This window comes from Temnothorax longispinosus, unplaced genomic scaffold (genome assembly GCF_030848805.1).
Source record: "Temnothorax longispinosus isolate EJ_2023e unplaced genomic scaffold, Tlon_JGU_v1 HiC_scaffold_434, whole genome shotgun sequence".
NCBI lineage: Eukaryota > Metazoa > Arthropoda > Insecta > Hymenoptera > Formicidae > Temnothorax > Temnothorax longispinosus.
In genome coordinates, this window is record NW_027270269.1 from 1 (window position 1) to 9,444 (window position 9,444).

Consider the following 9,444-nt stretch of genomic DNA (forward strand, 5'->3'; position numbering starts at 1 on the left):
CCGTAGTTGACGTCCACTTTCTCAGAGGGCAGATTAGGACAGACGTCCCCCGAAGCCGGATGGCCGCTCTCAGGTTTCTCTCTGGTTATACTATCGAGGTGTATGGGACCCCTCGGTAAACGTTATCGACGATACACCAATTCTTCGGAATAGTTGTTTTAATTGTTGCCTTAGGCCTACTGTTGCCTTAGGCCTATTCTGTAACTCGTTAACGTTGGATAACGACGGTGTCGCTATCGTTAAGGAAGCGTATCGACACTATAACGAAATGTCGGTAATCTATTCTGTATCGATATCCGTCGCTAGCAAAAGTTACAGAATATAGCTTTATCGTTAACGTGTCACTTATAGTGCAAGCGCCGGTAACGTAACCGAACAATAGCGAAACGAGTTATAAGGGTATGTAACCAATCAAATTCTCTTCTCGCTAGTCCTTTTCCATAAGGTTAAGAAAGTTGATGGTTGATGTTGATGATTGCTGTAACATTGTAAACTTAACGAAAACACAATATGACAAAGTAAGTATTTTCATAAAAAAAACGTACTGTTATTATTTATGCATAACTAAATTATCATGATCAAGGCTGCGTTCCGATATTCACTGCGAGTACTAAAAATCTATAGTTCACGTCACGTGTATTATGCTATAGATTTTCAGTACCCGTAGTGAATATTGGAACGCAGCCCAAATTATGGAAATCTGTCAATGTATGTACATAATTCATATATAAAATTCTTTATTTACAGTTTTAAAACTATGCAAATATTAATCATAAGAAGGTTAGGGGATTGAGATGGTTATATTTTAACATTTTAAAGTAATGTAATAATGGACCACAAATGTAGTTTGTAAACTAATGATAAACAAATATATTTAATATAATCGACTTAACTGACAAGTAATTGGCAATTGAATACAGCCAATTAGGTAGCAGTTTGTAATTAAAAATTATTTATATTACATCAACGGGGGGGGGGGGACCAAAATCTTTGGTCGGAAATGTCTTTCTTGACAGTGAAGTCGATTATAATAAATATATTAATGTAATAATGCTTCTTTCAGACAATCAAAAAGGCAAGGGCGTGCCACGCAAAGGCAAATTGAAGCAATGGTAGCATATTTTGAGCGGAATCCACATGTTGCCTCAGGAAAATTTACCACACTACATGGTAATGAAAATTTGAGAGGTAGCTGGGAGGAGTTAGCTCAAGATCTAAATATGTTGTCAAACAAGGGAAAAGGAAAAGATGTAAAGTCCTGGAAGACTGTAAGTATGTGATATATTGATAGCATTTTTATATTTGAATAGTAATAAAGTTTTTTTATAGACATGGAGAGATTTGAAATCAAAAGTTTCTGAGAAAATACAAAAACTAAGAAAAGAAAGAAGAATGACAGGAAATAATCCAATAAATATTAAATTATCTGAATTAGATAAACGAGTACTAGGAATTATAGGAAAAGACTATGTCGAAGGATTGTGCAATGTACCTGACAGTTTTCCTGAAGAGTGTACTGTAAGTGAACTAAGATAAAAACATGCACTGCACCGAGGAGATTTTAGATTAGGGAAATGCTAATATTATCTGTTTTGTTTTTGTCATATGACAAAGGTTTTGAATATGTTAATTTGCCTTTGGGTAGAAAAGCTTTGTAGAGAAGTCTATAAAAATAGTCAATTAAATCTTTGTCATATGAAAACAGAACGCTACAATTATAATGAATATGGTTGTTCATATTATATAAATATTTATGTTTAGACAAAACATGATATATATATATATATATATATATATATATATATATATATACATATGTATGTACACACGCACGTACACAAACATATTTTATGCTTTTAGAATGCTATAGAAGAACTAAGAACTGGAAATGAAAGTGCTTTAAGTGCAACACCAGGCCCAATAATAATAGCAGAACTAAATAATATTGGTATAATATATAATAATATAATCTCTTTCCCTTCTTTATATTAATACATACATAAAAGAATAAGTTGTTATTCACATATTTTTCAAATAATAGAGAAGAAAATTTGACTTATTTCTTTTTGCAGGTACAAATGATGGTGCAATATTATTAGACGATCCTTATTCAATACAATCAACATCACAGGACGTACTGCGTTAGTATTAATTAATATTGTATACAACATAGTTGTGTGTGTGTGTAAAATGTTTGTATATAATTATTTACATATACACATCACATATAAAATTATGTTTTTAGAAAATATAGAAGATACAGCAAATATGGAAAATATGGAAAATATGGGAGATATGGGAGATATGGAAAATATGGAAAATATCGAAAACATTGATACATTAAATGTAACCAACACTACCAACATACCAACACAACCAACACATGGAATACAAAGGTCAGGTGCATCTAATCCCTCTAAAAGACGTAACTAAAAGTATTAGAATATTAATTATATTCTGTATATAAATTTAACTTTTTATTCTAACTACAATATTATTATTTCACTAATATTTACAGGAAAGGCACGTTTGTCGGACAATTTAAACGAAGCCCGAGAGTCATTTGTTGCAATTGCCGAAAGACATGCTGAAGCAATGAAAGTAAGTAGTTTTATTAGTACATGCAAGACATCTCTGTTTTCTTTTTTAATATTATATTTTTACAGATGTTAGCAGAGTCTATGAAACTCCAAGCGGAAGCTACATTGCAATTGAGCAATAACATGCAAAAACTCGCCGAAAACGAAAGACGGCAAATAACAATTTTAGAAAATCTTGTTAAAAGGGTTGCCTAACTTTTAATATATGTTTTTGATAGTAATGTTTACCTAACATTTAATATATGTTATTGATACATTGTTAAATAATAAATAAATTTTAATGCTCATGATTCAAAATTACTGTTATACGTTTTATTCTTTCACTTAAATTCCTTATTTATGACCATTCTTAGTGTATAATGTAATTGACGATTTGTCCTTATTCTATAATTATAAAGTTTTCTTTACATCCTTAAGATAGAATACATCCTTAAGAAATTTTACTAAATTCCTATTCATTATCCCATGCACATACATAATTGGGAAACCACTCTTGCATAAGTTGTTTTTGTATCCGCTGTGCTACAGCTCTAGGCCCTCTGCGAATTTCTACTTCTTCTTCTTCTTCTACATGGATGTGATCTGCAGGTGCGTTATCGAGGAACACATTTTCTTCCATGTCCAAGGGTAACCGATAATACAGGCGCATATTGTGCAATATTGCACATGCATTTACTATTTGGCCAGCAATATCTGGAGCGTACATTAATACGCGTTGGTATGATAAACATCGCCAAGTTCCCTTAAGGACTCCGAAAAATCTTTCTACAATACATCGTGCTTTACATAATTTTTCATTATAATGGTACTGCCGACTCCTCTGTGGATAGTAAGGTAACGGTGTCATGAGCCAAGGTTCCAAGGGATATCCTGCATCTCTTACACACACACACACACATTACAACGACTTAATAAATAAATATTAAATAAAAACACAATAATACAAATTGAACATTTTAAGTTTATTCATACCAATCAAATACGTTCTTCTTTCACCATGATTATAGAAGTGTTCCATTACATGTTTAATTGGAGAAGAATTCCATATAAAAGCATCATTCCTTGCTCCTGGATATCGTGCGTTGATATTTAATATTTTCAAGTCTGGATCGACTATCTGTAAAAATGTTCACAAATATATCACAAGTCTCTCTTTTTTCTTCCACTCATATACACACTCTTTTATATGCAGTATTACATTATAGTTATTATTACTAATAATGTTAATATAAGGGAGAATTCATATGTATATATGTAAACTGTCATTAAATTTTTTAATTTACAAAATAAATAAAATATAATTTATTATAATTGTACTTACAGCTTGTACATTTAATGAGTGATTGCCGTGATGATTTACGTATGCCTCCTCGTGTATACGTGGTGCAATAATATTTATGTACGTGCAATCTATAGCACCAATAGCACCCGGAAACGTTCGTGCAAATTTGTTCCGTGTTGCAGCTCTGTCTAATGGTGTCATTGGAAATCGTATCCACTGACGTAATAAATGCGCATTCATCAATTTTGTCACATTACGTATGCAACGGCTTGCAGACGGTTGGCTTATAACCAATTCACACTGATTTCCACTTGGCCTTTGGTAACTACCATGAGCAAAAAATCCAATTGTTGTTAAAACTTGTATTTCTGGAGATAATCCATTAATGCGTTGTGGTTGTAAATATGGTCTTAGCACGTTGACAATATCCATAATTAATTCTTTGTTAACTCTATAGTATGAGAGAAATTCGATATAAGGCAGTTCAAATGGATTTTGAGCGTCGCGGAGCACTCTTCTCTCAATTCTTCGTCCTACTTGTCTCACTCTTTCTTCTAACACCATTAAATCCCATGCTACATATCCTTCAGCCATATTAGTCATATTACTAACAAAGAAAAAAGAATAAGGATACAGGTTATACAGACTGTTTTTATATATACATAAACTGTATAAAAATTGATTGCTCAAAATTACCAAATAAGTAGATATACTAATAATACTTTTAACAAAAAACATATTTCTTTTGTTCCTTATACTGTATTAGAGATACAAAACATAACCATATAATTATAAAATTATATACACTTTTGTAACTTCCCGATAAAAACAGTCACGTCACATCCACGTCGAATCCACGCAATTTCATCGAATCCACATCGAATCCACGTAGCAATAACGTGGATCCACGTACTGTTTTCATCGGGTTTATCATATTATTAAATTGTAATATTTTACTTTACCTTGTATTTTGTAACTTATGTCACTTTCTGTACTTTAATGTCTTTAATTTTTATTTTATTTTAATAAATAATATATTTCCAATATGTATTACTCGCTATGATAATTAAAACAACTATTCCGAAGAATTGGTGTATCGTCGATAACGTTTACCGAGGGGTCCCATACACCTCGATAGTATAACGACAACATTGTTATCTTACGACACCTTTAGCGACATTTGTCGCTTGTCGAGTTACAGAATAGGGACTTTTCGTTATAGTGGCGCTATCTATATAAGTCTATGATAGCGACACTTACTGTCGTTATCCAACGTTAACGAATACAATGTATCGATATCCTGTCGTTAGCAAGAGTTACCAGAATAGCTGTATCGTTACGTGTCGCTAGCGCCAAGCGACAGTTTTCGGTTAACGAAACGAGTTACAGAATAGGCCTACAGGAGCCATGAGCAGAAAGCAGAAGCCATATGCGCATGCGCTATGGTATCCGTAAAGCTCTAACAGATACCATAGCGCATGCGCATATGGCTTCTGCATTCTGCTTATGTCTCCTGCAATTTTATGTGCTTCCACCTTTATTCTACCGAAAATCAATAGGAAATGTTGACTAAACTCTTTGAGATATAGTTATGAACAATAGAGCTATTATATTACGTTTAAATATTTCCGCCAATGGCTGCCGAGCCATAGTTACAATAGGCGGCCGATAGTGGCGGCGGCGGCGTTACTTGTGAAATGATTAATTTGATATTTTTTTAATAAAAATGCAATAAATCATTAAAATTATGATGGAGCAATAAGGAGCAATGAAGGAGCAATCGTTCTATGCCGTATAAAGTTGCATAGAGTTATTATAAATATGTTTTTCAATAAAAATTAGAAATTTTTCGTTTTTATTAAATATCTCAAAAAGTAATAATCTTAAAAGGGGAGCAATTGTCGATTCTGAGGGAGCAATTAGGGAGCAATTGTTTGAGCTATAGTTCATTAAAAAATATGAACTTGCAGCGCCAACTTATTTCCAGTCCGGAAAACGCGGTTCCCCCCTCCCCCTCCCCCGCGGCGCCGAAAAACGCGGTTCCCTCCTCCCCCTCTCCCGCGGCGCCCGAAAAACGCGGTTCCCCCCTCCCCCTCCCTCGCGGCGCCGAAACACGCGGTTCCCCCCTCTCCCTCTCCCGCGGTCCCTCCGCCCGCGGTTCCCCCCTCCCCCTCCCCCGCGGTACCCCCCGCCCCTCACCCCCCTCATTGCTCCCTAGTTAGAATCGGCCTAGCTTACCTACTGTAAGACGCAGCTACTTTCTTAATCCCTGTACAATTATTTAAGGTAATTAAGCCTATGTTGTTTTGAGTTTGGATATACCTTTAACGCAAGTAGAAGAAGATACGTTTGAACGTTATAAAAACCTTGGATTACAAAATCGGGAAATATCTCTGTGCAATATTGCCGTACTGTGATACTGCCGTATTTACATAAGCACTCGTCATAAAAGCCACAAACTTGCGTTATCTCTCGTGATTCGTGATTTCCTCTCACCAACGTGATTCTGTCAGGATAAGGGTGGAAGCACATAAAATTGCAGGAGCCATGAGCACGAATGCAGAAGCCATATGCGCATGCGCTATGGTGTCTGCATACTGCCTATGGCTTCTGAATTTTCAATCTACATACACTATGCTTATGTATTTTTATGTAGATTAAAAATTCAGAAGCCATAGGCAGTATGCAGACACCATAGCGCATGCGCATATGGCTTCTGCATTCGTGCTCATGGCTCCTGCAATTTTATGTGCTTTCACCTTAACGGATCTAGACGTGACAAGACACAAAATATAAAATTATACTGTAGTAGCAACTCTGTTAGCTATTTTGGATTTAATTTCTTTTTAATCTTTATTAAAATATGAAAAGAGTATGACTAAAATATATGTAAAGTACATACATATATATACATACATACACAATTAAATATATATATTTATGTATAGACACAGCTATTTTCTTAATCCCTGTACAATTATTTAAGGTAATTAAGCCTATGTTGTTTTAAGTTTTGATATACCTTTAACGCAAGTAGAAGAAGATACGTTTTGATGCTATAAAAACCTTGGACTACAGAATCTTCCATAAAAAGGTAAATTTCTAGCACATCTCCACCTACTTTGAATAGCTCCTTCGAATCATAAAACTGTCCATGGATATTACCACAAACCTAAGGAAAACACATCGTACGTATAGGCTTTAAATGTATTTAATGATTGTCAAATTCTGATAATCTGATAACTGTTTACAAAAAATAGAGATAGTTACTGTCACAGATGAGTCAACACGCTGTATTTTGCTTTCCTCGATCAGGATTTCACTCGCTTTTGCACACAGGTTGACCTGCGCACCTTGTACCTTGACCTCAGCGTCCTTGATAATTTCACACTTCTTTAGCTGCTCGATTTGACAATCCAAGTAGCTAGATTCAGCCATCATATGGTGCAAAGCTAAACCGATCGAGGTTCTCCGCCGGAGAGCGTAGCCGTTGTTAACGGCTTCTCACGTGCCCATACGAGACCTCGCTGTCTCGACTGATGCTTTAGGACCAGTAGAAGAGCAGTAAACCGTAGAGTAGCTGGGTAAATCTAAGGTACAAACAGATAATGGAACAAATAAGCATAAACAGAGAAATTACACGCTGCACATAGTACTTACGGATTGTCCTCGTCGTCGTCGTTCGTCGATCTTGGTCGACCTCTGGTTTCACCGCCGTGATTGACACAATGAAACGAGTGAATCGTCGCCGAGTTTCTATTAATAATAAAACAATACGACCGGGGACTCTTGTAATGGCGGAATTATTCGCTACACTCGCTTCAAATCGAGCCTCAAGTCGCTCGCGATCGGCGATACACACCAAATTGTTTAACATAAACACGTAATTAGAACTTTCGAAGTAAAATGGGCTGCACGTGCACACAGAATGCGCAACTGAACGCGGTAACGTTTACCGTGCGGCGGCAGTTGGCGAACTTTGATTGGCTACCGTGTCGCTTCTTGCCGCGCGCAAGCGTGTTGCGTCCCATGTGTAGGAGTCAATGAAAATGGCTAAAAATCCCTGAAAATAATCAATTACCAAGAAAAAATAATCGATTCGCAAATAATCGACCGTCTGAATAATCGATTTAATTACGATTAAAGCTACGGTCACATGGACTGATATTTTCAGCGTAACGCGTATCGCGTAACCAATCAGAGACATTCCGTGTTTTCTGTTACGCGGAATTGAATGTTCTTAGTTCACATGGGCCATTTTTTTCTGCGTAAAGGTGCCAATTCATGGGACGCTGAAAAACAGCGTTGAGCGACGTCACGTGACATCACTATGATGCCAGCGTCAAGAAAGAGAAGTTGGATTTTTCCAACTTCAAGCGTCAAAGCCAAAGCAGCGCGAAGACGCCGAAATTTTGACGCTGTTTTCCTTTTCATGAATTTCAATTGACGCCGGCGTCAATTGTGGTCATGCGACCTTCTTGCCGCTGAAAATGAGCGTCGAGCGTCAGCATGAAAAGGCACCTTTACGCGTATTTTCACTACCTGCCGAACGTCTGGATCACTTCCGAATACTTCCAAATGGATGCTTGAGCAAGCGTCGTGCGAATTTGTTCAGATGCCGTACACACCAAAGTATGCGCGTGCTCATTCGGTTTGGCTCGGGCCGAGCGTGCTCAGGTGTGGATCCGCCTTTACGCACTATAAAGGCGGGTGCACTAATGGCACAACAAGTTCGAGCACATTGAACACTCACACCTCACGTGCCCTCGTGCCCGGCTAACACAACTGCGTCACGTGCACCGCGCTACGTGCACCGCGCTACCTGTGAATCACGCAATCACGTGCACGCTGTATATACCTGCCGCGCCTATTCCAACTGTAACGACGATTCGGCATAACTTTCCTTTGTTGTACATACTTGAATTAAACGATTGCTGTGCACAATTATTATTCAACAAGGTGTCCTATTTTTTTCGCCCGCTCCCTAAGAGCAAAAAGTCGACTTTAAGTCGACTTGAAGTCGACTTCTACCGATACTGACTTGGCAGAAAGTCGACTTTTTTAAGGACGAAAGTCGACTTGAAGTCGGCGAATGTCTCAAAAAACGCCGACTAAAAGTCGACTTTCCGTCATGACGGGAAGTCGACTTCTTGTCATGACGGAAAGTCGACTTTTAGTCGGCGTTTTTTGAGACATTCGCCGACTTCAAGTCGACTTCAAGTCGACTTTCGTCCTTAAAAAAGTCGACTTCTCTGCCAAGTCAGTTTCGGTAGAAGTCGACTTCAAGTCGACTTCCCGTCATGACGGAAAGTCGACTTCCCGCCAACTTTTAAAGTCGATAAAATAAACCACCGCCGCGTACGTCTGGAGGTCGGTTGTGTATCTTAAAATGAGGTGAAAATGACAAAAGTTAACAGATTTTATTAGATTCTGATAAATAAAATCGTAGATACGCTAATGAATTTTCTCACTTTTGTAATTTTTACCTCATTATTTCAAGATACACATCAACCCTTTGCTGGAAGGCTAAAACTGATGCATTTCGATTTTTTTCATATATAA

At 36.9% G+C, this 9,444-nt stretch overlaps 2 protein-coding genes and 1 long non-coding RNA gene across 7 annotated transcripts; 1 reads left to right on the top strand and 2 right to left on the bottom strand.

Moving 5' to 3' along the window:
- Positions 1–573: 573 nt before the first annotated feature.
- On the top strand, positions 574–2,900 carry LOC139824556 (uncharacterized). Of its 4 annotated transcripts, XM_071797093.1 has the most exons (8): positions 574–708; positions 1,064–1,268; positions 1,330–1,518; positions 1,861–1,948; positions 2,073–2,141; positions 2,246–2,425; positions 2,519–2,601; positions 2,667–2,900. In XM_071797093.1, exons 2-8 carry the CDS (start codon positions 1,110–1,112, stop codon positions 2,793–2,795), a joined length of 897 nt encoding a protein of 298 aa, XP_071653194.1. In that variant the 5' UTR covers positions 574–708; positions 1,064–1,109; the 3' UTR covers positions 2,796–2,900. The 4 variants fall into 4 exon arrangements, with proteins under 4 accessions (XP_071653194.1, XP_071653196.1, XP_071653193.1 ...); XM_071797095.1 differs by lacking the exon at positions 574–708 and having other exon boundaries at positions 749–1,268; positions 2,677–2,900; XM_071797092.1 differs by lacking the exon at positions 574–708 and having other exon boundaries at positions 753–1,268.
- A 394-nt stretch (positions 2,901–3,294) lies between these two features.
- On the bottom strand, positions 3,295–5,101 carry LOC139824557 (putative nuclease HARBI1). 2 transcript variants are annotated; one of them, XM_071797097.1, is made up of 4 exons: positions 4,845–5,099; positions 3,922–4,489; positions 3,573–3,717; positions 3,295–3,478 (listed from the first exon to the last, which is right to left on the bottom strand). In XM_071797097.1, the coding sequence occupies exons 2-4, from the start codon at positions 4,483–4,485 to the stop codon at positions 3,444–3,446; spliced, it is 744 nt and encodes a 247-aa protein (XP_071653198.1). In that variant the 5' UTR covers positions 4,486–4,489; positions 4,845–5,099; the 3' UTR covers positions 3,295–3,443. The 2 variants fall into 2 exon arrangements, with proteins under 2 accessions (XP_071653198.1, XP_071653197.1); XM_071797096.1 differs by having other exon boundaries at positions 3,387–3,717; positions 4,845–5,101.
- A 1,754-nt stretch (positions 5,102–6,855) lies between these two features.
- Positions 6,856–8,147, bottom strand: LOC139824558 (uncharacterized). Its single transcript, XR_011735185.1, has 3 exons — positions 7,543–8,147; positions 7,153–7,472; positions 6,856–7,054 (listed from the first exon to the last, which is right to left on the bottom strand). It is a non-coding gene; the product is annotated as an uncharacterized lncRNA (long non-coding RNA).
- Between the last annotated feature and the right edge of the window lie 1,297 nt (positions 8,148–9,444).

Coding starts and splice junctions, on each gene's coding strand:
- LOC139824557 (XM_071797096.1), bottom strand. CDS start 4,485: ATGACTAATATGGCTGAAGGATATGTAGCATGGGATTTAATGGTGTTA. Junction 3,718..3,921: donor ACTCATTAAATGTACAAGCT/GTAAGTACAATT, acceptor ACATTTTTACAG/ATAGTCGATCCAGACTTGAA.
- LOC139824556 (XM_071797093.1), top strand. CDS start 1,110: ATGGTAGCATATTTTGAGCGGAATCCACATGTTGCCTCAGGAAAATTT. Junction 1,519..1,860: donor GTTTTCCTGAAGAGTGTACT/GTAAGTGAACTA, acceptor TTATGCTTTTAG/AATGCTATAGAAGAACTAAG. Junction 2,426..2,518: donor ATCTAATCCCTCTAAAAGAC/GTAACTAAAAGT, acceptor TAATATTTACAG/GAAAGGCACGTTTGTCGGAC.